Source organism: Cetorhinus maximus, chromosome 3 (genome assembly GCF_964194155.1).
Source record: "Cetorhinus maximus chromosome 3, sCetMax3.hap1.1, whole genome shotgun sequence".
In the NCBI taxonomy this organism is placed as follows: domain Eukaryota; kingdom Metazoa; phylum Chordata; class Chondrichthyes; order Lamniformes; family Cetorhinidae; genus Cetorhinus; species Cetorhinus maximus.
The window spans coordinates 135361905-135389510 of NC_135881.1; the positions used below are offsets into that span (position 1 = coordinate 135361905).

Consider the following 27606-nt stretch of genomic DNA (forward strand, 5'->3'; position numbering starts at 1 on the left):
TGGGGAGGGTGGGCAAAGTGAGTTTTTTTTAATTCATTCATGGGATGTGGGCTTTGCTGGCTGGGCCAGCATTTATTGCCCATCCCTAGTTGCCCTTGTGAAGGTGGTGGTGAGCTGCCTTCTTGAACTGCTGCAGTCCATGTCATGTAGGTACACCCACAGTGCTGTTAGGGAGGGAGTTCCAGGATTTTGACCCAGTGACAGTGAAGGAGCAGCGTTATATTTCCAAGTCAGGATGGTGAGTGACTTGGAGGGGATCTTCCAGGAAGAAGTGGTATAACACTTTCACATGTCAAGCCCCACATGCTGACTTCCACAACATTCTCCAACACAGCATGCCCCAGGACAACGCACCTTGCAGCTTCACGAAAAGTGTTCGGTAATGTTGTTTGCAAAGTCACGTTTATGTGATTTAAATCAGGCTACTCAGCGGTGGAGGACAAGACCTACTTATTAAAAATTAATATTTTTGTTAATAATCCAGGTTTCAGCTGTATTAGTAAAACTCCACCAAAATATCACTCCTAAAAACATCAAGGTGTACTTTTTACATAGAATGGAAAATATTAAATGATGCATTTTATTATGGTGTCCATTCATGAAGATTTTCTGCTTGTGATTCTGTTAATGAAATTTAGTGGAAACTTAAATTGTAACCTAATGAGCACAATTTCAACTGCATTTTGGACATAATTTTCCAATTCCACCTTAAACAGATACCCTTCCCTCCTGATTTTTCATTTTACAATTGGCAGATGGCATGAAGATATTTATGCAGTTTTGAACAATCTCTGGATATTATCACTTTAATACCACTCGGGTCATGTTCTAACACAAATTATTTGCATTTCAACACCGCCATCCAAAGTCAGATCACCAATTATTTACTCAATGCAGTACTTCCTATCTTTCATAATGACTTGAGCGATGGTTGTTGGAATCTTACTTACCTTCCAAGCTTCTGGATTCCTGTCAAAATGTGTTAGACTGACATAAACAAATATGGTTTGAGTAAGTAAATTTGGTAATTTAATTAGACAGGCAAATTTCATTCTTAAAATATTACAATAGGAAAAAAATCTTTCAAATTTATTGACATAATCTGTGGCAACACACATGAGACTGAAAACCTGAACAAAGGTTCACAGTGGGCGTGCTGAGCAGCAGAGATATGAAATAGTATTTCAATCATTTTGATATAAATATTCGGATCACACAGGCCAATGACTTGCAATCAGTTAGAACCTGGCACATTCTCTCTCAGCAGAAATTAATTCTGTACTTTAATTGTGGCAAACATTGATTGTCTGACAGACCAATGAGGCCGAGGATTATTCGTTAATGTATGTAATTCAACTGGAGGCAAATTCTAAGAAGCTGAAATGGTGTCTGAAAATAGTGGAACTAAAGTATTTTCAAGAAACGCAACTGTTATATTTAACATTTTAGACTTGTCTAATTTTAAAGATAATTGTTGTCAAGAATTCCAAGTCTGAGTTAATGCATCAGATTTTGCTTAGTGATACTGATACGCAAACAACATTTATGTTAGAACACTAAGATAAAAGCAAAATACCATGGATGCTGGAAATCTGAAACGAAAACAAAAAATGCTGGAAAAACTCGACAGGTCTAACAGCATCTGTGGAGAGAGAAACAGAATTAACGTTTCGAGTCTATGTGACCCTTCTTCAGGGCTAAAAAGAAGTAGAAATGTGATGAAATTTATACTCCTTCAATTTGGTCTACTGCATTCACTGCTCCCAATGTGGTCTCCTCTACTTTGGGGAGACCAAATGCAGACTGGGTAACTGCTTTGCGAACACCATTGGTCTGTCCACAAGCATGACCCAGACCTTCCTGTCACTTGCCATTTCAACACACCACCCTGCTCTCATGCCCACATGTCCATCCTTGGCTTGCTGCAATGTTTCAGTGAAGCCCAACACAAACTGGAGGAACAGCACCTCATCTTTTGATTAGGCACCTTACAGCCTTCTGGACTTAACATTGAGTTCAACAACTTCAGACCAGGAACTTTCTCCTCTATCTTCACCCCTTTTTATTCCCCCCTTTTTAAAAAATTTATTTTTATTTTTTATCCATTTATTTTCATTTTTATTCATACATTCATTGTTTTATCCCCTTTTTATCCCCTTTTCCATCCTTTTTCTCCAACTGTGGCCCCCTTCCCCCACCCCATTCCCAAGAGGGCCATCTGTCATTTGTTCCATGTTGTTCTTTCAAAGAGTGCTGGCCCTTGTTCTACTATTAACACATTCTGCTTTCTTACCTTTATGCCACTATCAGCTCCTCCTTTAGCTCTTACCCTAACAATTAACACTCCCTTTGTCTTTTTGTCCATGACATCTTTGTCAATCTTTCCTTAGCCCCCACCTATCCCTGGCCTTCTAACCAGCTTCACCTGCTCCAGTCCCTTAAACAGTATCAATTTCATCGCATTTCTACTTCTCTTTAGCTCTGAAGAAGAATTATACAGACTCAAAATGTTAACTCTGTTTCTCTGTCCACAGATGTTGTTACACCTGCTGAGTTTTTCCAGCATTTTCTGTTTTTATTTATGTTAGAACATTGTTTGAATGGGGTGTTAAACAAACAATACGTTCAAAACACTACAATTGACACATGGTCTGTCAACGGAAAACTGAAAATTGTATTTCCACAATTGTCAAACCATCCCCAGAGCCAAATCCCTGACACAAAGAGGCATTTTGGAAACCAGACAGTTAACTTGCAACGATGATATCATATGTCTTCAGTTGATGGTTGAAAATCATTTGTGTGCTGCTGCAGTAATAATAGTGGCTGCTGGGGAAAGTCATGTGGCTGTCACTGCTTGGTGCTTGCATGAATTCATGGATACAGTCTATACAACAATCTATTACAGCTGCAATTCTGTAGTGCGAGTTAAATTGAGTTCTTATGCCTTGACTTTCTTTGTCAGTTTAAGGTGTTTTATATATTGTTGATGTAAGACAGCCAATTCTGCACATGGCTGGCTTTGACCCAAGCTTAAATAACATCATCTACAACAGACAGAAATCTGCCAATAACAATAAATACAATGAAATAACTATGTGTACCAGCTTGAGGAGCTGAAATGGATCTGAATTTAATTGTAAGATTTAAAAGCGCACGTAACTTGTGATATAATATATTGTTACAATCCCCATAGAGGCGGATAATTTTTAAGAAGAGATAAATTTCCCAATGACTGACAGAAATAACCAAAGGACAAGATTTCACATTTTAAGACTTTTACTCTAACAAACAAACTAAAATTAACATAATTCAATCATCACTTAACAGGCAATTCATACATTGAACTGAAGAAAAGGTACATCCACATTAACCAACTAATGCAATCAGGATGCATCTTACAACTCCTTTCACTGTGCACCACATCTCTGCCAGATATAGCATTACAAAGTCCAGACTCAAGATAGTCCCAGCTTTCCAGCAGGCACTTCTCCCTGCTACACCAGGTTTAATCTTTTAGTGTCCTTCAAAGTCATCCCATTCTGCCTAAGTAAACCAACCTCTACCAGCAAGGCCCATCTCACTTACTCCTTGTTCCATAAATCTCCAGAAGTTCCGTCTGTTCCATTTTCTTCTTTTCGAACAAAGAACCAGCTCTCATCAGCATCTTGCTTGTTTGCCAATAAAAACGTAGTCTTTTACTACTCTTCACAGCAGCTGCATTTTTTTCTCTCTCTCTGTCTCTTTCTCTCTCTCGTGTCTCTGGGCCTCTGTATCCATAAAGCAGCTGCCCCTTTTCTGGGTCAAGGTGTGAAAACTGTCACTTAATTTTCAATAGGTTTTGGTTTGTGTTTTCTTCTCCCATAACAACCAGATCAGATAGGCTTGTCTCTGGGTAGAGGTTTATTATGATCACCATACACCCTATCCAGAACATTCTGTTTCACCTTAAGTTAAAGGAGACATTTTAAAAGATAACCGTCTTGTAAAGTCCTGCAGTTGTAACAATATATTGCTCTAGGCACATGTTTTCATTTTTAAAGGCTTGCTTTGAGGAATTCTTTTGGTTCTTATAATTTTGAAACTAAAAGGAATTACTGCAAAAATTGTGGCAGGTTCTCATCACCTTTCTTTAAATGCCCTCCCATCAAATTGTCCCTTGTTAATATGAAGAAGGGTTCCTTGCCTTACAAGCTAGAAATACTTGATGTCTATCCCTGTAGATAATTTAAAAAATTAAAAGTCGCACTTGGGAAGAACAGTGTTGTGGATGTTGTGTTAGCAGAGGTTTTAAAATGTAGATATACTACAAACTCCAGCATTGACTGTATCAGAGCTGCCGGTTTAAGACTAACTGATCAGGACTGTAAAAAGAGAGACATAAATTGAAAATACTTTTTGACAAAAGCAAGAATTATTTTTCTTGAAAATTTGATGTTGAAGTGTATTTAACAGAACAAGCAATATGAAAAGTCATCTTAGTTGTGTTTAAACTTTACAAATACAATCTTTAAAGGGATCTTATATCTTTCACTGATAAGTCATTCTTATCTTTGAATCACTTTTGGTATATTGCATAATCAGTTATTCATTTGTCTGCTATATAGGACAACTTAAGTCTACTTTTCTGCTTCTATCATTTGCCAACTGTTTGCCAATTTTCTTTATTGAATGTAATCTGTCTTTAGAATTTACCTTAAGAGAACTCACCTTATGGGAATCTTAAATCTACCCTATCCTGAATACTTATAGTAGGGAGTGAAATCTCCAGATAACCGATAGAATCTTTGGGTGGGATGTTGGAATGGGGGGAAGCTCTATCTTGCATGTAATTGTTGGCCCTTGAACACTTGAAATTATTTTTATCTTGCAAAATATCTAAGCATTTTATAACAATTGGATTTCTGTGCACTTGTGACATTGATATTTCTTAAAGAATTAAGATAAAATAATGCATGTTTGGAGTCATGTAACATTTCTTAATTTATAGAATTTGAATAAAAAAAGTTAAAATTCTTGTAATTTATATTTTGATATGTAGACACTAGGGGTTAAAATGAATAGTTTATAAAACAGTATTTTTATTTTGAATTTTATATTATAAATTAATATCACACGTATATGTATGAGTCAAAGTAAAATTACTTTACACAAAATTTATTTTATATGTGATTTGTTTTCCAATAAATTGGCAGTACAAGATATAGTTCCCCTTCATTGATTTTACCTCAAATTGTAAAGAACAATTTGAGAAATATACAGAACTATAGAATAAATTTTTAAACGGTGTACACAATTAATAAGTTTTGATTTTGGTGCAAAATATGTTTCAGTCTTCAATGTGTTAAGTGCGTCATATTTGACATTAACCAGGTGTTGTTAAGAAAATGAGGCCAGGCTTTAGTCGGCAAGGCTGTAGAGTGGCAGATCCACACCCTGGCACAGATCCATGAATATGCATCTGGCAGAAGAAAATTATTCCTTTCACTTTTTCCTTGAAATTGCATGGGGAAAAAGAAATTAAAATATCTAAGAGCTTGTATTGCTACAATAGACACATAGTTAAAGACTGTCTCCTTTGCATTATTATGTAACAGCTTTAGGTTGGATTTATATTATTATTTCTTTTGTAAATTTTACTTTACCTTGAATTCTGGCCTAGAAATTTGAGTGTGCTGCTTCCGTTCTTTTGGATGGCAAACGGACCCTGACATGTCCAATATGGTGTCCAGCACTCTATAGTCATCCAGGTTGCATCTGAATCAGACATTAGACGTATTGCCTATGCAATTCACGGGCTTGCTGGCTGCTTCAGGCCCCTTTGTCAAGTTGGTCATGACTGAGTGAACATAGTGCTGTGGTCAATTTTCTCACGTGCACAGCAGTCAAACTAGTGGCACTTAAAATTTTTAAACAAAATAAAAATAATAAAATAGTTACATATTTTACAATAAGACGATAAAATTATCTATTGCATTGCCTTTTGGGTCTTTTAATATCTTCATTGAAGCTTTTATTTCAAAGCCTCAGTATTGGAAAGCTGGTTATGGGTTTAGTATTTTTGCCAAGAGCTGTGACTCTGTTAAATATAAGCAGGTCCTACAGTCCAGGCATGTGGAATATGCAACATTCCTCTATATTTAGTCCAGCATATTTTGTAACCTTTTTGTGCAGCTTTTGGCAGTTTCTGCATTGCTGGTTTTTAAGACTGTCACCCTTGTTCTGCCAAGACTCCAGAAATTTCCTCAGTGTTATCAAAGAACTGGACTTCTGCACTGTCAAAACTCAGGATTGTACTCATATGTAGCTCATCCATACTCCTTATTGCTAAATATCTGGGCCTAAATTTCCCAATAGGGCATTCTGCTGCTGGAACTGTGGTGGATCTGTGCTTCTGTCTACCTGAGGCCACACTGCTGACTGTGGAAAATTGCCTTGGTCAGTATATTATTTGGTGGTTTCCTGCTGGAGATCCACAGGAGATTGACATGTTCATGACTAAAATGTTCACTGCCAACCATCTCTGTGTTTAATCATGAGGAAGATCCAGAGCTGTCAAACTTTGGCTGAGAAGATCTTACAAGCCCTCCCTTTAAATGAAGATGCTAATGTACAGACACTAAGGACCATCTCTCAGACTGGTCAGCTGGAAGATCGATCGCCAATAACAATAACTTGCATTTATATCACACCTTAATGTAGTAAAAAGGTCTAATGGCACTTTAGATGAACATTATCAAACAAAATTTCACCGAGCCACATAAAGAGATAGGACAGGTGACCAAAAACTTTGTCAAAGATGTAGGTTTTAAGGAGTGTCTTAAAAGAGGAGAGATAGGGAGACATCGAAGTTTTGTGAAGGAGTTCTAGAGATTAGAACGTAGGGAGCATGTAAACCATTGAAAGGTTTCGCCTCACGCAGAATACACTTGAAAGGGTAACAATTCAAGGAGAATATGTGAAGGTCACCTCCATGTATGATAACTCTGTAGTAATACCTGCTTCTTAACAGAAAGCACACACAGCTTCTTTGGAGGTCTTGGATGCCCATATTGAGAAAGAGTTGTCATCTCTGACTGAGAACATTCAGTCTGTCTTCTACTGAACAGTGATGCATCAGGGAGTGTGACCAGCATATGTGGTCTGTCAGACGGGTCTTTACAGGATCTATCATTCTCTTTTTCAGGTCTCCCAGTTACTTTAACCTGTTGATTTATAGAAGCAGAACCAGGTTCCCCCAACATCTGATTTGGAGTTGTGATCTGCAGTCTGTCCTTCTCAGGGCAGTGAATTTAGTGAAAATAACCACTTTAGTATCATGAACTAAGTGATGAGATGGGGATGATACACAGTTGATCAACCCATCCATTCTGGTCATTCAAATGATACCAATAAATTATACATGGTTAGTGATAAGTACTAATAGTTTAGATGCACAGAAGGTAAGCATTATAGTGTAGACTGATGAATAGGCCTGGAATATATCATTGGACCTGGATATCTAGAAAATCATTGTGGCTGGCATGATGCAAGCTGCCGTGCATAGGTTTTTCCTCACCCTGAAAGTAGATGCTCATCATATGAGGAAATGATGAGATGTGACATTGCAGTCCCTGAAAGACATTATCTCAGCAAGTGTTTATATATCCAGGGTTAGTGCCCATCACGATTGTGTGATGCAAAGGGGCATTACCACCTCCAACAATGACAATACCATTTGCTGAGTGTCCTATGTTATGATCAGAACAATGATTCCAATTTATTTATACATTTGTGAGATATGCTGCTCATCCTGCCACTTGTAAGCAGCTGCTGGTAACTGCTGTCCACCAAGCATGAGTTCAAACCTTTGCATGCATGCTTAAGGGACCAGCTCGTCACTATTGTTCAAGGAGTTGAAGTAAGCAAGATCTCTTTTATTCCAAGTTGATACGCCTGGCTACAAAAGTTCGGAACCAAGTTGACATTCTGTAGTAGTCTTAGGAATCTGATACCTCAACCAGCACTTTGTTTAGCCTTCTGAAGTAGTTTTGCGCATATTGGAGTCTTATTGCCAACTTTATCTTACATTTTTCGCAGGCCACATTGACTAAACATACGTTCTGCGTGTTGATTTTTAGTTTGGTTGATTTTTTTTTCAACATGATGCTGTGTTTCCTTGCCATATATGCCTTAAATGCCATACATATAAGGAATGAGGGACAAATCCACCGTCTCAGAAACGGAGATGGATTCAATTTATATATATATATATTTTAAGAAGTTATACTAAACATTGGCTGAAGTACACGCGGAAATTATCAGTAAAAGTATGAGGCATTCAAGAAATTACTTTGCAGAGATTTATTGCACGCCCCACAAATAAACTCTATGAAAGAAAATAGCTCCAATCAGCTCCGAGCAGCTGCAAGAGCTGAGCTGAGGTTCGCGGGCTGTGACGGGAGTTGTAGTCTACCGCTGCACTCACTTCCTCACCCGCCAATCAGCTGGCCGAATCAGGAGAACTACATGTCCCAGAAGGCGCTGCGAGCGGGCAGAATGTCCAGCCGACTCCGCCGTTTGCAGCCTCCGGTCGGGCAGGGACAATGTTTCTCTGCTTTGGGTTTTGCACATGGTAACGTGTGGCCACAATACTGTGAAACTGTGTTGGAAATGGCGTAGGCGATTTGTTGTAACGTTCGCATTTAAAAAAAAATCTTCTTTATGTTTGTAAGAATCTTTGTGACTGCAGTATTTGTGGCTCATTTGGTGTGCGCGTTTTTTTTCCTGTCCTGTGGGGTTTTTCTTTTTGCTCGTGGTTCTCATTGCCTGCGTTGGACATGAACCGCCTTGCCACAGTTTTTAGTCAGCATTTAAACAGGCAAACAGCTCTGACACGGTGATTACAGCGCTCCCTACTTTCCTGCACCGACCATTGAGTTGGAAACATTGTATCGCAACCTCTCTTCTCGGCGGGAGACGTTGTATCGCAGTGTCTGTCCACGACTTGCACAGAAGGTCTGCCCCAAGAGGGGGAGTTTGAAGAAAAACCCGTTCTGGCAGCGCACTTCGAATTTGACAGTTCAGGAAGTGGTTTGAAATGGGTAATACCGCTACAACACGTAGAAGACTGCCGATCTGTCAGCATTAAATTCTATGAAAATAAAAGAAAACAGATACATCGAGGATGGCATCAAGTAACTCGAGTTTATCTGGCTCATCGGTTTCGTCAGGTAAGGAAGGGGAAAGCACAATGACAGGTTAAGATATTAAAGCATGTTCAAACAGCTGACATGTAAATTGAATGCTTTAAATAGCATTGGCAGTGCTGCTAGGTGAGCGTGTTGTCTGACATTTTTGTTTAGAGATCTAATCCATGGTAACATGCTATTTCCTGGAATGTTCTTTACATATCGTAATAAAAATTGTCACTTAAGATAAATCTTTTCCATATCAGCTTTTTGACCTAGTTTACTTTGTTTTGATCATGGATATTAAAAGTCCCTGATAAGTTGCTGCATTCTTATGCCTCCCCCCCCCACCCTCCACCTTCAATAAAACATGACTATCCTTGTCTTAGCAACAATTATGACCCATAGCCGTTTTATTTATGTATACCTAATAGTGCAGCCACAAGAAATGATTATTTCAGAGGTCATTCTGGAATGGTGTACACAGCTGCAACTCTCCATTAACTCCCTCTCAAACTATAATCATAAGTGAATATCAAATGAGTAACCTGATTTGTATTTTATAATAATTTACAACTCATTTCTATAATAACATTAGACCTTTTTAAGAAAAATGTCCTGACAACAATAATTATGACATTTTAAAAGGTTTGAAATATTTTGATTTCATAAAACCATAATGTGTTAATTGAGCAATACAGTCATATTTTAAACTGATTTATCAGGGCAATGTGATTCAAATTACATTTAGATATGGGTAAATTAATAGTTTCTTATGAAGATTGAAGTTCTTGCATTGCTGATAAACGCTAAGTAGCACTTAAGATGCTTGGTCTCCATTTCACATCTGAGAAATGGTGTGAAAAAGAGAATTGAAACTTTGAAAATTTATCAATAGTTGGGAATGTGTTACAAAAATCTGTTGAAAATGCTATAACAACAATAAATTGCAACATGATAAGCCATTTCTTTACTATCTTTTGGATATTCGAGACTGCTTAGTTTTCAAAATGTGCAAAAATAGCTGAAGCGGGAGAGCAGTGAAGCTGATTTTAATTAAGATGGTGAAATTTGACCAAGGTGAATCATCTAACTGCTCATTTTTGGAGACATTTATATGAGAAAGTAATGACGATTAATGGGTAAAGAACTATTCCTATTTAAAATGGATACTACAAAATTGTTCTGTTTTATTTGAAAGTAATTTAAGTAGCATAGTGCAGTTGTATCTATACATAATATTGAAGTCTTATAGATTAGGGAATAACTTAGTGACAGGAATTTACTAATAGCATTAATATGACTTTAATACCCTTCATAATTGAAATGCACTTTGTTTTTTGTACTAATATCCTAATGTTGCTCTATTTCTATTAGTGGACCTTGAATAGTTTGTAGCCTAAGAATGACTAGCTATATGAAATATTTGCCTTTGCCTCAACCTGATATTGCAAATTTTAGAGAAACGTTAATATATATATATAATTATTATATATATTATTTTATTTATATATATATATATATATCAGGAAACAATCTTGTGAGATTGTGGAACCTTCATGATTCACTCAAGTATTGAGCATTTCTGAAGCTTACCTGCTTTTTAGCTTCTAGTAGGTAAGAGTCTGCCGTCTTGCCATGGTAACACAGAATGAATTGCAACTTGATGTATTAAGTTTGTGCCACTGGTACTACTCTATATTTAGGATTCATTCTAAAAATATAATAAAACACTGCATGGAGTTACATTTATGTTGACCAAAGTAATTTGTATATGCTCATGCATGCCTTTGCAGTTGGGCTCACTAAATGTATGTACTAAAATCTGAACTGTATCTGCAGTGCAGTCTTTCTGCTTTAAGAAAATGCAAGTATACTATTATTTCCCTAAGAAGGGCATGTTTGCTATATTGCCGCTAAGCTTTGTGGGGGGGAAAGAATCCTGATTCTTCCATACTTGACCTTTTTTATATGGATAAATAAACAGATTGCAGAACTTTACTGTGCAGTCTGACACCACAATGAGTCAGTTGGGAGTGTATTTTGGCACATTGAAAGGAACTGTACTATTGCTCCCATTGATATATTAAAAAAGTTAGATGTGGTAGACTTAATTTTCTTAATTCATGAACACTATAACTAGCTTAAAATGAGTGCACCATTGCTTTAATGAGAATGCTTTTTTCATAAAATTCTGTACAGGTGATGGCAATTGAATACTGTATACCCAGGAGTGACAGTATGAAACATGCAATAGTGACACCTGACTACCCATCTGCGTATTTTGGGGGGAAAGTTCAATGGTACAATCCAGTCAGTGCTTGTAGAATTTTTCCAAGTGAGGACTGCAAATAATCCACAAGACTTGAAGTAATTGGTGTGTCTCAAGTCATCCATGGTACAGAAGCAGTAGCAGCGATACTGAATTCGTGAGGCAAAGGCCTAAGAGTTATGGATTCAAATGTGTTCACTGTGCACATGTTGTACATAAATTATTTGTAACTCTCTGAAAACTTTTAGTTACTGTGATATTTACAGAATTTTAATTGTAATAGCATTATCTACTTCACAAAAAATGTACTGACTTTCAATCTGTCCCTCTTGAAGCAGTGTTTCAATAAGATAAGCTATTTATGTGTGGAATTCTTAAAATGATCCATGTTTTAATATGATAAGTATTAGTCTTTCTCTGAGCTTGTGATTATCTCAAATGAAAACAGAGTTTTTGACCTTTGAAGGGTGGATCATAACAGTGCAGAAGATTAATAGTGTTTTTGTCATACTGCCTTGACATGCACATTATCAGCAAATGAATACACTTGTTCAAAAAATGTATTCAAGTTCTTTTAGTATGAAATGTATCTATAATCAATAGAAACAAAATTTCTTCTCCATGTTTTGTTTGATTTTCTGAACAAGAAACTCAGAGTTCTGAACTTGAAATCTCTGCCAGAACTTATCCTGAACTATCCGCTAGAAACAAAAGCAAAATATAGCAAAATATATAGTAGAAAATGCGGAATATACTTAACAGATCAGACAGCATATGTGAAGAGAGAAGCAGAACAAATATATCAGATGGTTGAACTTTCATCTGAACTGGAAATAGAAATAGCAATGTAATCGACTTTAAGCACATACAGAGGCAGGGATGATAAAGATGTAATGATTTGAAATTGTTGAACTTAATGTTGAGTCCAGAAGGCTGTACCATTTCCGGCATGTCAGCTCTCACCCCTTCCCTCCCTGCCAGAAACATGATAGGGTTCGATTTGTCCTCATCTTCTACCCATCAGCCTCCACACTCGATGAATTATCCTCTAGCATTTCTGCCACTTCAAGCACAACCAAACACACCTTTCCCTCCCCTCTCCTCTCAGCATTCTCAAGGGACTGCGGTGCAACCTGTGGAGGAGCAGGATATATCTGACAGCAACTTTGGATTTCTCAGTTTAATCATACACAAGGGCTCTAGAAGTTGCTATCATATTTATCCCATTGTAATGATGAGCTCTGATAGCCTTACCGTTTATTCTTATTATGTATACTGGGCCATTGTCTTGGAGCTCCCTCCTAACAGCATGATGGCAACATCATCAGTACAAAGGCAGCAGTGGTCCAAGCAGAAGATCCAGTACCATATTCGCAGGGCAGTTGGGGATACAGCTTTGTTGGTGTCACCCATGTTCGGTGAAATGTAAAAAATATGCTTATCTATGGCTAGTATCCATCGAGGTGAGAAAAATAACTGGATAGAAATAAATATTGTCAGCCTAGTAACACATTTCAATGCTATTTCAGTATTGATGTTTCTATTTTTAAAAAAGACGTCCATTTGAAAACCAATTTACCATAGTGAGACTTGTACAGTTACAATTTTACAAATTGATGTTGTAATATTTACTGTTTAGGCTCTGAGTCTTAACTCACAAGTTAACGTGTTTCATTAACATTATGAAGCATGCTCTGTGGATACATAATATTTACAGCATGGAAACAGGCCATTTGCTTCATCTGGTCCATACTGGTACTTATGTGCCACATGAGCCTCCTCCCATCCTCTTGCATCTAACTTCATCAATATCCTCTTCTATTTCTTTCTCTCTCATGTATTTTTCTAGAATCTCCTAAATACATCTATGCTAGTTGCCTCAACTACTCTTGTGGTGATGAATTCCACATTCTCACCATTTTCTGGGTAAAGAAGTTCTCCTGAATTCTCTATTGATTTATCAGTGACTATCTTATATTTGTGGTCCTGTAGTTCTGATCTTCCCTGCAAGAGCAAACATATTTTCTATGTCTACCAGTCGAACCTTTCATCATTTTAAAGACATCTATCAGGCCACCCATCAGTCTGCGACAGTGACTACACTTCAAAAGTACTTCATTGCCTGTAAAGCACTTTGGGACATCTGGTGGGCATGAAAGGCATGCTATAAATGGAAGATTTTCATTTTTTAGAGAAAAGAGTCCCAGTCTGTATCACCTCTCAGCTCTGGTAATGTTCTAGCAAATTATCTTTGTACTTTGTCCAGTGCTTCTATAATATGATAAGCAGAATGATCCAAAGTACTGCAAGTGTGGCCTAACCAAGTTTTTTTTAAACATAATCACTCTGCTTTCCAGTTCTATCCCTGTAAAAATGAACGTCAGTGCTTTGTTTTTTTTAAAATGAGTAACTGATGTTGCTACTTTTAGTGATTTGTGTATCTGTACCTCCGGATCTTTCTATTCGTTACCCCATTTAGACTCTTATTTTCCATGGAATATGTGGCCTGCTTTATTCTTCCTCCTAAAATGTGCCACCTCACACTTATATATAATCAAGTTCATTTGCCAATTACATGTCCATTTTGCAAATTTGTCGCAGTCTTCCTCTATTAACTGAACCCCTCCATTTGGTGCTGCCTGTAAATTTTGGAATTGTACTTCTGATTCCCAAGGCCAAATTGTTCAGCTAAATGGTGAACAACAGTTGTCTCAGCACCATTCTGGGGAAGGTGACTTCCACCTTTTGCCAATCTGAGTAGTTAGCTACCCCTTAACCCCAAATCTGTTTATAGTTTTGTGGACAGCTACAACTATTCTATTGCTTATGCTCCAACTCTGCATGCCACGACCGTAGTCATGAATGTACAATGCGGTACCTTATGGAAGATCTTTTGGAAATCCGAATATATTATGTCTCTTACATTGCCCTTGTCTTTCTGTTATGCTAGATAGGTATATTTTGTATGTTGTACAGATAGCACCCTTATAAACAATAATGATTATGAACCATATTTATTTGGCTGTTATTAATGAGATTTAGGGAACACTTTATGCACAGAATCCCCATCTGGCATTCCTAACTCAGTTTTGCGTAGTGAGGTGCACAGTAAAAGTCTCATTATTTGCCCATAATTTGCCTTAATCCCAGTTTTAAAGGAGTGCCATCTCTACACCAGCCTCATTAATTGAAACTACTTATTTGTGATAAATTGTAAATAGCTTTTTTTTCCTCTCCGTTTCAGCTATTCTCAATGTGAATTGGGTTGGAATTGCCCAAAGTTTTATCACATAGCATTTGTAATAGGCAGCAAGAGAGGGAAGACTTCCTGCAAAGTCAGCCGGGCCTAGATTTGAGTTAGATCCTTTATTAAGAAGAAAATGTGCTACTTATTTGGTTAAGTTAATAGCTGGTGATGTGTAGTGGTTACATTTGATGTATTTTGGTGTAAAAATTGTGTTTAAAAAGTTTTAGACAATCAATAATTAAGCATTGTTAATAGTTGGGTGGAAGTCCCTTTGAAACATTTTTCAAAAAAATATAGCAAATAATTACGTCATGATCCTTTTTGCTCTGTTTCAATTTTTGGTTGATTTTTTAAATACTAGGAAGGCAATAATGGGAAGATTGGGAGAGTGCTTGATAAGTTGCTGGTATAAGAAGCCAGTATTCACATTGGAAGGAGTGTAGTCATTAGTCACAAGTTAATTCAGCTCATTTGTAAAGTCAGACTTGCTGCTACCAGGTGAGGTCAGTAACCTGATGTCTTTTATTTTTACTTAGTTCTGCTGAAGAGTCATACAGACTCGAAACGTTAACTGTGTTCCTCTCCGCAGATGCTGCCAGACCTGCTGAGTTTTTCCAGGTATTTTTATTTTTGTACCTGATTCAGGCTTCAGCACTCAATCTTCAAACAAAACCAGATCAGCTGTGATATTACTAATTGTCATGCCAGACTTGGCTGTTTCACTGGGAATGTAAAATAATGTTAGGTGTGCTCGAGCTCAATTTAAAATGAAGGTGAAAAGAAATACAAATAAGTATTAATAACTTAAATGAAAACAGTAAAGTGCCAACAGAAGGAAAAAAAGACAAAAGCACAAAAAGGCAATGCAAAGATTTGTGCATTTGCAGAAAATGGGGCCTCAGGCAATCAAGGTGCAATCCAGTCCAATTGATTTGCAAGGAGGAAAATTGTGCCTTGGGTGGCTTCTGAAGACGAACAGCAGTTTTGGAATGTGAAATACAATGCAAAAAGTGGACATATTTAGTGATTTGAGAAATAATTTATATCTTTTTTAATTGCGATAAATATTAAATGCATGATTGAAAGTGCAAGGGTTGGAACCACTAGGAAATAAAGTAAACTCAATTGTTTTTCTTTGGTGATCTGAATTTCAGTGAGTTGGCGTGGTTATGATGCTTGTTTGAGAATAAGAAAAGCATGGCACTTCCATATCTTCTGCTGTAGACAGGCTTATTGTGGTACTTTACAGATTTAATGCCTAATGCACTGTGCAGAATTAATGATAACGATAGTTAGTAAACCAATTACCATGTCAGGAAAATAAATTTAAGTTAAAACTCTATTCCATGGGTTAAGTTTAAAAGGACACCTGATGATGAAACTTTTTTTTCCAGGGAGCTTTGTTATGTAAAATGTATCCAACTAAAACATTTAATTTGGGCAGTTTTTAAGTTCAATGGATCTGTCTCTTTTTGCTAGTCTATTTGAATAATTGATTTGGACATAGAAGGTGAAAGCCACTTCTGATATAAAATCAATTAGTGGTGGAGGCAGCAATGTATTTAAAACCCGAGTTTACTTGAAATTTTTAAATATGTTCTGCCCCACTACTTCCTAACAAAGGCTACTCTATATTTCATGCCATATCCATGTATCTACATGTCTACTTAACTGTGACTTGAACTTGAGAGACAGAGAGAATAAAACTCACTGTTTTTGAATTTGCGTTGGATTTAAGGACCAACCTATAACAGTGTAAGTATTTTTCATGAATATTCCATCTTGTAGCATAGTGGAAATGATTCTGGGGATTTTTTGTGCACTTTCTTCAAAACATTTTTCTCACAGCTCATAAAAACCTGGAATATTCTCTCCCAAAAGGCTTTAGATATTGGGACAGTTGACCTTTCAAGACTGAGATTAATAGTTTTTGTAAAGTAAGGTCTCGAGATATACGGACTGATGAGAGGTAAATGGAGTTGAACTACAGATGAGCTATGATCTGAAAGTTGCCTAGAGGACCACAGGCTGCTCTCTCGTTAGAAGAGACAACTGGTGGTGAGTTTAACCCGAGGGTCACCACATCTCAGGTGTGGGGTGAGATTGAGAAAGCGGGGCCTTCGTGGATGACCTCAGCCAGTATGGAAATTGAACCCGCGCTGTTGGCGTCACTGCATCACAAACCAGCTGTTCAGCCAACTAAGCTAATTGAATAGTCAAGCAAGCCCAGTGGGCTGAATGGTCTACTCCTATTCCCATATTTCAAAATCTGTTGTACATTACCATCACGAGAAACATGACATATTTGCTTCCATTGTGCAGCATTGTGTTAAATTTTTTTGGAAACACTTTAAATTAATTGAAAGCTTGCTTGATGATTTGATGTCATGTTGACCTCTTAGAAGTCACAAAAATAAATACTTTCTTCATCTACCGAAGCTGTGATATAACCTTTTAATAGTGAAAAGCGCAATATTAAAAACAAACAAAATACTTTCTGATATAACTAGAGAGTAGGAAGAACAGAGAACTGCAATTTTGTATTGGAAATGATAAGTCCTCTTGGTAAGCTTGTGGGAAGGACTTGAGAGGAGGTGGGCTCCCAGATACTTTGTAGTGATCACGGGGAGCTGGGTTGTAGTAACCGGAGATAATCCTATTCGCAATAATGCAGCAGAGATTTGGAATTTGGTGAAGTTGCAATCGTAGCTGTGAACTCATGTTTCGTCTTTTGGGCTGGAATGCATTGTTGCTGCAACTTGCTACTATTTCCAATATTTCTTAATTTTTGCATTCCTGTTTTATTCATTCTGCAACACCAATACAAGGGAATTGATTCCCCCCCCCCCTATTTACTGCTGAAATCACCATTAAATTTCTTAACCTATAGCACCAGCTTAGGCTCATTCTAAACTGAACTGCTCCAAAGAACATTCTCATTTCCAGGTTCCACCATAGCATCTTTGTGCCTTTAGGGTTCATTGCCAATTCCATAATAATCAGTAAGAAATAAATATGCATGCTGTGCAGTAGATTTACACATACCAGGGGTATGGGCTTGAGCCTGCCAAAACTTAATTTCTTTTCGATCCTTGCATCTTGCTGAACAAGGAGATTTTTATCGTTAAGTTTGGACAAGACTCAAATTCGAGTCGTCAAGGTGCAAGGTTATAGTTCTGATCCACTGTCACTCATTCTTCACTGTTACTGAAAATTACATTGCTTCAACATGCAGATGTTTTATGAAGAGCTAATGTAAATTTTATATTTTCTCATGGTTGAGAAAAGGTGCAGTGCCACTGTGATGAATAACTCAGTTGTGGTGGAAGATGAAAAAAGCAATAATAAAAATGAAATAATCCACATCCTAATTATTTCTTCATAACCTGTAATTGTAATAGCAATGATTTCACTCATCTGTCTAGAGCTAGTTTGAGAGAATTAAAATCATTTGTATGTGTAAATGAAATGCATTTATCTGTTTTGCAGAGCACAAATTAAAATGGTGACACTGTAAAACTACTACTGTTGTACATACACTGCGTTTTCTTAGCAACTACATTGGTATTTCGTTTCCATTAACCTCTACATATATTCCAGTAGTGAAAGTATTTTATTTGCTGCTTGAAGTATAGATTCTATTATAGGTGTGTAATTTAAACCCAGTCATGGTGTTTTATTTCTTTCAATAGAAAATAAATATACCAATAGAGCAGTTTATAGTATTGAAGCCAAAAGAAACAATGCCAACACAATACCACACTGCTGTTAAATTACATTCTGTTTCAATCCACAGATCAAGGTCTACCATAATTTGACCAGGGAATATGAGGGGCAATATATAATGGCCAATGATGTGCATGTTAGGTTGTCAATACTTGGGTGGCTGAAAACATTTAGCGCACAAAGGTACAATAGAAATAATTGCAGGTTATTTGGCACTCAGACAACACTATGTGAGCGATTACGCTTCATTCCTCAGTGCCAGGAAGTGCAGTGCAAATGATCAGAGGTTTCTTACAGATTTCTTGTCCTTTCCTTGAATCTGTTTAAGGCTTGCTTTTTCAAAAAAAGATCCAAATGTAAAGGTTGAAAACTTGTATCGATATGAAATACCTGACTTCTGCTTGGCGAGAATATGTACATTGAACCCAATTGTTTACTCATTGCTGATAATACTGAGCTAAATCCCAAGAAGTACAGTTTCTTGAACAAATATTTCAAAGATTAAACTTCCTGGGCACAAATCCAAGTCCTGTACAGTAGCAAAGGATACATTTTGTTTGGACACTTTTTCTGTAATGCTCATGCCTTTTGTTTATTGTAAGGTGTTTGTTATTTTATTCACTTTTCCTATCTGTGAACATCAGGCACCATTTCTGAAATTGAGGGCAGCTGATTGGCTAAAACTGCTCCTTGGTCTCTGTTGGCCTGTAAGCAGCTATCAGGAGGTTTGTAAGAATGACCTATGGTGACTATTCCTGTGATGATTTTCTCCCCTGGTGGGGATATGGCTCGCCTCCATTCAATGCTCTCTTTGGAGGCATGGATGAGATTAACAGTTCACTATGTTTTGAAGTAACACTGGTGCAAACCCCTGCCTTCCACTTAAGATATTGTGTTTAATTTTTTTTTCTCAACATAGGAACAGGAGGAGACCATTTAGTCCCTCAAACCTATTCCACTGCCATTCAGTGAAATTATGACTGATTTGCAAACTAACCCCACATACCTGCCTTTGCTCCATATCTCTTGATATCTTTGGTTGACAAAGTCTTATAAATTTCAGATTTAAAATTGACAGTTGACATAGCATTAATTGCCCTTTGCAGAAGGGAGTTCTAAATTTCCAGCACTCTTTTTGTGTGTAGAGGTGTTTCCTAATTTTGCTCCTGAAAGGACTGGCTCTAATATTTAGATGCATAGTCATAGTTTAGATGCATATTCAGACAGCATATGTCTACTCCTAGACTTGCCAAGCAATGGGAATAGCTTCTCTCTGTCTACTCTATTTGTTCTTCTTAGTATCTTGGAAACTTGGATTAAATCACCTCTTAATTTTCTAATTTCCTGGGAATACAATCCCGTTTTTGTAATCTCTTCATTTGTAGGCAAAAGTGAGATCATCCAATTTGGACATAAAATGGTTAGAACAGGGTACTTCAGTGGTGAAAAGCTAGAAGAAAAGGAGGTCCAAAGGATAACAAAAAGCAAAATACTGATGATGCTGGAAATTGGAAATAAAAGCAGAAATTGCTAGAAATACTCAGGTCTGGCAGAATGTGTGGAGAGAGAAACAGAGCATATTGGATCTGTGACCTTTCACCAGAATTGGGAGAAGTTAGAAATATAAGCGATTTTGAGCGAGTGAAAGGGGGGAAGAGTGGGAAAATGAACAAACAGAAGGTTTATGACAGGGTGGAAGGCAGAAGAAATTAAACAGCAAAATGTTTCATGGTGCAAAGTCAAAAGGAGTGGTAACGGAACAAGTAAAGAAACTGCCCCCTCTCTTGTAGAACCTTCTACATACAGGCTTAAAAAGCTCTCCTGGATGCATTTTAAGAATTCCGCTCCCTCTAAACCTATCACATTATGACTAACCCAGTTAATGTTGGGCAAGTTGAAATCCCCCAGTGGTCAGAGAGTTTGCATTTGGCCTCTGCTAAGGAGAGGTCAGTATGTCAGACAAAACGGGACCACTTTTGTCAGTAAGTTTGATGGCAATGGAGAGTTGGACCTGAGAGAATGCAGTGCTGCAGGTTTGAATAGAGATAGGTTAGAGAGAGTGAAGGGAGCAGAGAAATTGGGACAGCTGATGTCGTGCTGACAATTCTCAGTGAAAAGACGTAGAGAGGGTAAGAGGTCAGAGGGAGGTGTCCAGGTGGAGGAATAATACTGGAGATTTGTAAAAGCCCCCAGTGAGCAGGGGGGAGACTCCTGGCTGAAGAAGATGCAAGGGTAAAGGTGACAGAAGAAGAGCTCAGCATCATGCCAACTGCAAATTACTTGAGGTGGGGGTGTAAGGGAATGAGGCCTTTGTTAGCATAGATTGATCAGGTCAGAGGGGGGAAGGTCAGAGAGTATCGTGAATCGACAGCAAAGGGTGAGATGGAAGGAGGGATGGGGCCAGAAGAAAGTGAAGGGGATGCAGGATCCAAATGGGTGTTGGTCCACATGAGTTGTTGAAGCTTATGATCCTTCACACTTGAAAGGAAGAAAACAAGTTTTTGTTAAAGTGCCAGATGAGACGAAGGTAGAATGGAACAGTGCGCCAGGGCTTTGAGATAGGTCAAGGGCATGCATGTGGCAGGACATGGTGTTGAGTGAATGTGGATCTCAGGATGGGGCGAGAGTAGCAGTTTGAGGAATGTTGAATGTCTAGTGCTTCCCAAATCTTTTCCTGATGTGACTTTCTCCAGGTGATATGAAAGACTCATGCACAAGGCCAGGGAGAGAAATAAAGGACCCTGGTGCTTCTCATCTTTCCGGGCCCCTTATTTCCCATACACCTCCACCTTGCCCCACTTAACCCTCCCCGTCAATCGTGCATGATGTTTTACCCCCCTTTCAAGATTTACCAATCAATTCACCAATCACAGAAAGATACTAATAAAATTATAATGCCCGTTATTGACATCTGGTTACAAATATCATCCAATATGTATGCAGCATGTGTCATTAGTACTAAGAGTGGCAATGATATAATGCAATGTTAGATTGTGTGCATCATATAGGTGATCCAAATGCAACTATTAAACAAACCAGAGAAAACAAATTTTACTTTATCAGCATCGTGCAATATTGTTAATTTGATAGGAGAATATCCAATTAGTTATTTATAACACTGCAGGCGATAACACTGATTTCAGTGACTGCCTAAGCTGCCTTTAAAATGTTCTGCACATTGCACCATATGAATATGGTGACAATAAATTCATATTCGGGGGCAAGATTCAATACTTGATAAACTGTACAAGATCTTTTCCATTCTGTAGAAGAATTAGAAGACTTTCTCCTGCCTGGGTCATGATATTAGTCAAAATAATTATTTCATAGGTGGGGTGTAATTGTATACTATTTTATCAATAATCTCCGAGTAGAAATGTCAAATGACTCCTGAGCAACCAAGTGGAATGGTTGAACAACATGTCTTTACTATCAATAAGAGCCATTGGAGTCTTCAGGTGCCTCCATGTGACACAATTTTTAAGAAGCCAGAGCTCAAAGACTGATTGTTCACAATTGTATCTGTGTTTTCTTGATTAGCAAGACTGAAGACTCTGCTGCTTCTCACTACAATATATTTTCAATATCTACTGTGCAACACAGCCTTAGCACAATATTTTATTTCTTAAAAAAACTCATAAAAGGATCAAAATAGAGTGCGATAATAGATATGTAACAAAAGGACATGATTGAAATCAATGGAAGAGACTCTTGAGAATCATGTGCAGGATAAAATGGGTTACTGATTCACTATGAGCCCATTGTGTACCCCTGTCCTGGAAATTTCATCCCACAGAGTCTGCACATAATAAATGTTCATTAGCAACAAAATAAGCAGAACTCCAGCCGTGATTCCACCCTCTGTTCGCAAGATCATTATAAATGACAATGGTCATCTAGTCCAGATCATCTCATCCATCCAGAACGACATGTGAACACATGCATTAGTAGCAGGAGTAAGCTATTCGACCCTTTGAGCCTGCTCCGCCATTTGATAACATTGCCTACAATATACCAGTGACTATAACTCAAAGGTATTTAATTGGCTGTAAAGCGATTTGAGACATTGTGAAAAGTGCTATAGAAGGCAGAGTGACTGTAGCAATAGTGAACTTGGAGGCCCATTGCTGATTCTTGAACGATAATTAATTAGAGAGCAATCAACTGATGTTAGAAAATTGGCTACAAAGAAATAACTACATTTATGAAACAGTTCAATTCTGTAGCTAATACAACCTTACCATTCTGACTCCTCTAGCTCCAACCCACAATCTACCATAAATGGAATCTGCACCTTTTACACTAATGGTACTATCCCCAGGATTTGTCAATCAGACATCTAGCAGCAGCTTAGGAAAAATGTACATTGAATTTTTGATATGAATTTTTCAGAGAAGATTGGTAAATGGTACATAAATTTGGTGCAGCCTTAACTCAAGAATTGGATTGCTTCCTCTTCCCCCAGAAGCTGTCATACAAATTGTGTTGTACACTGTGAATTTACAGTTTAAAATGGAAAAATGTCATTAATAAATAAGAAACTCCAACAGCAAAATAACCACACCCCCACCCATAAGACTAGAAGGTACATATATTTATATGCAGGGACCTAGCAGCTGCTGGCAACAGGAACATGTTCAGGCAATGAGCCTTTTTTGAATTAAACAAAACCATAGGGGACAATAGTTCCCTGGTGTATTCACCATGGCAATGCCTTGACCAATCAGAGTTGGCTTGCCAACCAATGAATACCCTTTCCTCATGCAGTATAAATTGTTACTCCCTTTGAAATTTGGCATTCTTGCATTTGTCCTGATGAGTGCAAGATGAAAAACTTCAGCGTGTCTCTTTTTTTCGGCAATACTCAAGTTCTGTATTACTAAGCAACTATTTATAGTTAAAATGTTAATTTCTGCTGTTAAATGCTTTAGTTTAAGATGTATTTAATTCCTTCAATCCTTCATTAATGAACTTGTTTTGCAATTTATTAGTTTAACAAACTTGTCTGTTGTGTTTGCAATTGATGTCACTGTTAAAGTGAATTTGGTGGTAAGTGTAGACAAAACTAAGCAAAAAAGCATGCAATCTAGATTTTGTATCAAATTGACAAACAAATCAGTTTCTTTCATATTGTAAGTATAAAAGAAATAGTGACAACTTTTGTTTACTTTACATTATTCATGTGAAGCAACATTTAAATGATTTACAGGGTGAGTGAAGGGCGCACAACAGGAGCGAAAAAATCTAAAAGGGCAAGGGGGGCTGTGGTTGTGGAGAGCTGATAGCATGGTTGACCCAATAGATTTTTAAGAGGCTTTTGAAGAAAAGTTTTGGCAAAGCCAAGTGGTTTATGGAGAAAACCAGTGGCTTAACAGCTGAAAGGTTTATGGAGCGGAGCGAGCAGTGATGAGTGGTAATCTGGAGCTCAGAGTGGAGGGTATGTGCTTGCATATGTAGGTGAAACTGGCTCCGATAAGTTGGAGCGAGGCCACAGGGGATTTTAAAATAAGGAAGATAACCTTGATGAATTGGGAAACAGGAAGTTAGTGGAGCTTGGCAAAGATCATGTGTTATTGACATGCAGGAGTTTGAGTGAAGTGTATTTGGACCCCTCAATACATTAAGAATGTTTTATATACTCCTAAGCAAGAACCTTTTCAACAACAGGAAACATTTTAAATCATTCCAGGCTAATAAAGTACAAATGGAATGCTTCGGGCTGTTTATAATTGTCGGCATTATCATGGAAGTACATAAGATACTCTTGGGTGGTGGGATGGAGTAAATTATTTTAATTAACTCAGTGGTAACACTTTTGCCCCTGAGTCAGAAGGCTTGCAGTTCAAGCCTCAGTCCAGTGACTTGAACAAAGGGTCTAGGTTGCTTAGATGGAAATTAAAGACTCCATGGCACAATTTGAAGAGGAGCAGGGAAGGTCTCCTTGAGTCCTCACCAACATTTATCCCTAAACCAACACCACTAAAACAGATTATTTGGCAAATTATCTCATTGCTGTTTGTGGGACTTTACTATGCACACACTGGCTACTGTGTTTCTCTGCTTTACAACACCAGCTACACTTCAATAATATTTCATAGGCTTTGAAACATTTTAGGACTTCTTAAGGACATAAATAAAACACTTGCATTCATATAGTTTTTTTTATTTTGTTTTAAGATTATAGCATTATTTCACGACAAAGTTTGATTGCTCTGTAGTAAGTTTACATTAAATGAAATCTCTACAATGCAGTGTTGTGATGATTGTTATTGTAGGATTCCTGCCAATCAATGTATTGTGCAATGCTATGAATTAAAGTGAATGTTGAATTGGAGAAACTCATGGTGTTAAATTGTGTAATATTGATGTGCAGAGATGAAGAATGGAGGAAAATGTGTAAGGAACTGTTGAAGGTAAAAAGTAAGAAGGGTGTTGGAGAGTTTACAAAGTGATATGCTTAATTGGCTGGGAAAATGAGGCACCTCAATTAATGCTGTTTTACTTGCACTCTTCAGGGTCTACTGGTTGCACACTGATATATGCAATATTTGCCCTGATTTCCAGAACTATCTCTGTGTAAATCCATTGGCATGTGTGTAGCTCATAATGCAACAGCATGTCTGAGTACACACAATAGCTCTGAGTTTTGCAGAAAGTCACAGCAACAACGATGTCTGAACTGTATAATCTGACTGCACATCATGGGTAGGTGAAAGCTAAAAGCAAAAAACTGCGAGTGCTGGAAATCCAAACCAAAAATAAAAATACCTGGAAAAACTCAGCAGGTCTGGCAGCATCTGCGGAGAGGAACGCAGTTAACGTTTCGAGTCCGTATGACTCTTCAACAGAACTAAGTAAAAATAGGAGAGAGGTGAAATATAAGCTGGCTTAAGGGGGGGTGGGACAAGTAGAGGGGGTGAGGGGAGGTGAAGGTGCAGTTCATAGTATAACTCAGAATGCAATCTACAGATATTATCCTGGATTCCATACATTTGCACATATCATACCTTAGACCACGGATGGTGTTGGACACATTGCATCTAAACTGGGGTTTCCTCTCAGTAAGATCTGAAATGGGTTTTGTTTGTGTTTCGTGTTTCATATTTCTAGCTGACACTTACATACATGAACATGCATAGCAACATAGGAGCAGGAATAGGCCCCTCGAGCCTGCTCTGCCATTTAATAAGATCATGGCTGATCTGAATGTAACCTCAACCCCACATTCCTGCCTACCCCTGATAACCTTTCACCCCCTTGTTAGTCAAGAATCTATCTAACTCTGCCTTAAAAATATTCAAAGATCCTGCTTCCACCGCCTTTTGATGAAGAGAGTTCCAAAGGCTCACTACCCTCAGAGAAAAAATTTCTCCTCATCTCCGTCTTAAATGAACAAACCCCTTATTTTTAAACAGTGACCCCTAATTCTAGATTCTCCCACAAAAGGAAACATCCTCTCCACATCCACCCTGTCAAGACCCCTCAGGATCTTAAAAGTTTCAATTAAGTCGTCCCTTACGTTTCTAAACTCCAGTGGATGCAAGCCTAACCTGCTCAACATTTCCTCATAAGACAACCCACCCATTCCTTGTACTAGTCTAATAAACCTTCTCTGAACTGCTTCTAATGCATTTACACCTTTCCTTAATTAAGGAGACCAGTACTGTACATAGTATTCCAGATATGGTCTCACCAGTGCCCTGTACAACTGAAGCATAACCTCCCTACTTTTGTAATCATTTCCCCTCACAATAAATGATAATACTCTATTAGCTTTCATAATTACTTGCATGCTTGAAGTGCATTGGGGTAAAAGTTTGTTTCCCCTCATTTTTTCAATATGCTTGCACCTGTCCTCATTAAAGCAGACTGCAAACAAACTTTTTGCTCCCTCTTCATTTGACTGATTATAACTTTCAGCCAAGCATGTCCTATGTTGCTGGCTGACTGAATGCTAAATGGGGTTCTGGGCAGCATGCGTGGCTAGCACATGTTTCAGTTGGCCTGCAGCTCTTAAAGGCAAAAGGGGAGCTGGATTCAGTAGCAGGAAGCTGCTTCTGCAGTTGGCTGCAAGAAGAAGCTGAACACAAGAAGAACCAGGGATGGGAGAGTTTCCCAGGTTCACAGATGGACACTGGAGGCCTTGGTATTGGAGGTTGGTAGGAGAAGAGAACCCATGATTCCATGTGGGGGCCAGGACGCTCCCAAAGAACGCTTTCTGAAGGGAATGGAAGCAGGTAGCAAGGAAGGACAATTTCCAGAGTCTGGCCCTGAGGGCATAGCAGCAGTGTTGTGAGAAGTCCAATACCTCATGCAGGTGGTCAAAGTCAGTGAATGCAACTTCAAAATACATCTCATATCAACCACACCACCAACTTCTCATGCTGCCTTATGCACCACACCCCCTTCAATCACTCATCAGCAGTTCCTGGCACTCAGGACTCATGCCTAAGCCTCTTGATGGTGCACCTCATTCTCTGGTGCACACCCCTTCCTATGGTGTAAGCCTTGCACCCACCTCTCAGAGCCTCTACATACCTCGTTATTCAGCAATGGCAGACACATCATCCAAGCATAGTGCAACAACTCAGTGATGTTCTTTCACCTTTTGAAGGATGATGTTGCATACAATTGCAGGCAGCAGAGCAGAAGCGGCGGGGACCAGGAATGGCTAAATCACCTGAGCGCTGTGGTGCACTCCATCATGGAGTTGATCGCAACAGAGTCCATTACATTTGGCATCACATTCAGATGAGGCTATGTTTCCAAACTTATGCTTCTTCTTAGCTCCAATCTTACCTTCATCTTGCTATTTGGCATGAGGTGCAAGCTACTGATAGTGTAACCATATACCTCTCGCTTTCTACCCTACTCCCCTTCCCTTAGCCCCTAAACCTCCCCTTCTGTGTTTCTGCTTTCAGATGCCAAAGAATGGCTGCCTGCCCAGCCAGAGCAACTCTAGGAGGAAGGGCTAGAGCAAAATCACTCCACTGACGAGATGCACCATTACTTGGCTACAAGTGTCAGATCACCAGCTCAGGTACTGGCACCGCATGGACTTTAGAGAGTAGTGGAGAATTGAGATCTGTATTCGAGTCACTGGACATGAGTGGTTTACAACCAAACCAGTGGGGAGGGATTGGTCATGTGCCAGCTCACTGGATTTGAGCTTGCACACAAACGCTGCTGCA

At 38.3% G+C, this 27606-nt stretch overlaps 1 protein-coding gene across 1 annotated transcript in view; it reads left to right on the forward strand.

Annotated features, from left to right (window-relative positions):
- The first annotated feature begins 8525 nt into the window (after window positions 1-8525).
- chn2 (chimerin 2) overlaps window positions 8526-27606 on the forward strand; it is a 379687-nt gene continuing 360606 nt past the window's right edge. The window contains exon 1 of the mRNA XM_078539034.1: window positions 8526-9212. Coding sequence (XP_078395160.1) covers window positions 9167-9212 — 46 coding nt within the window. The 5' untranslated portion in view covers window positions 8526-9166. The remainder of the gene's footprint in view (window positions 9213-27606) is intronic.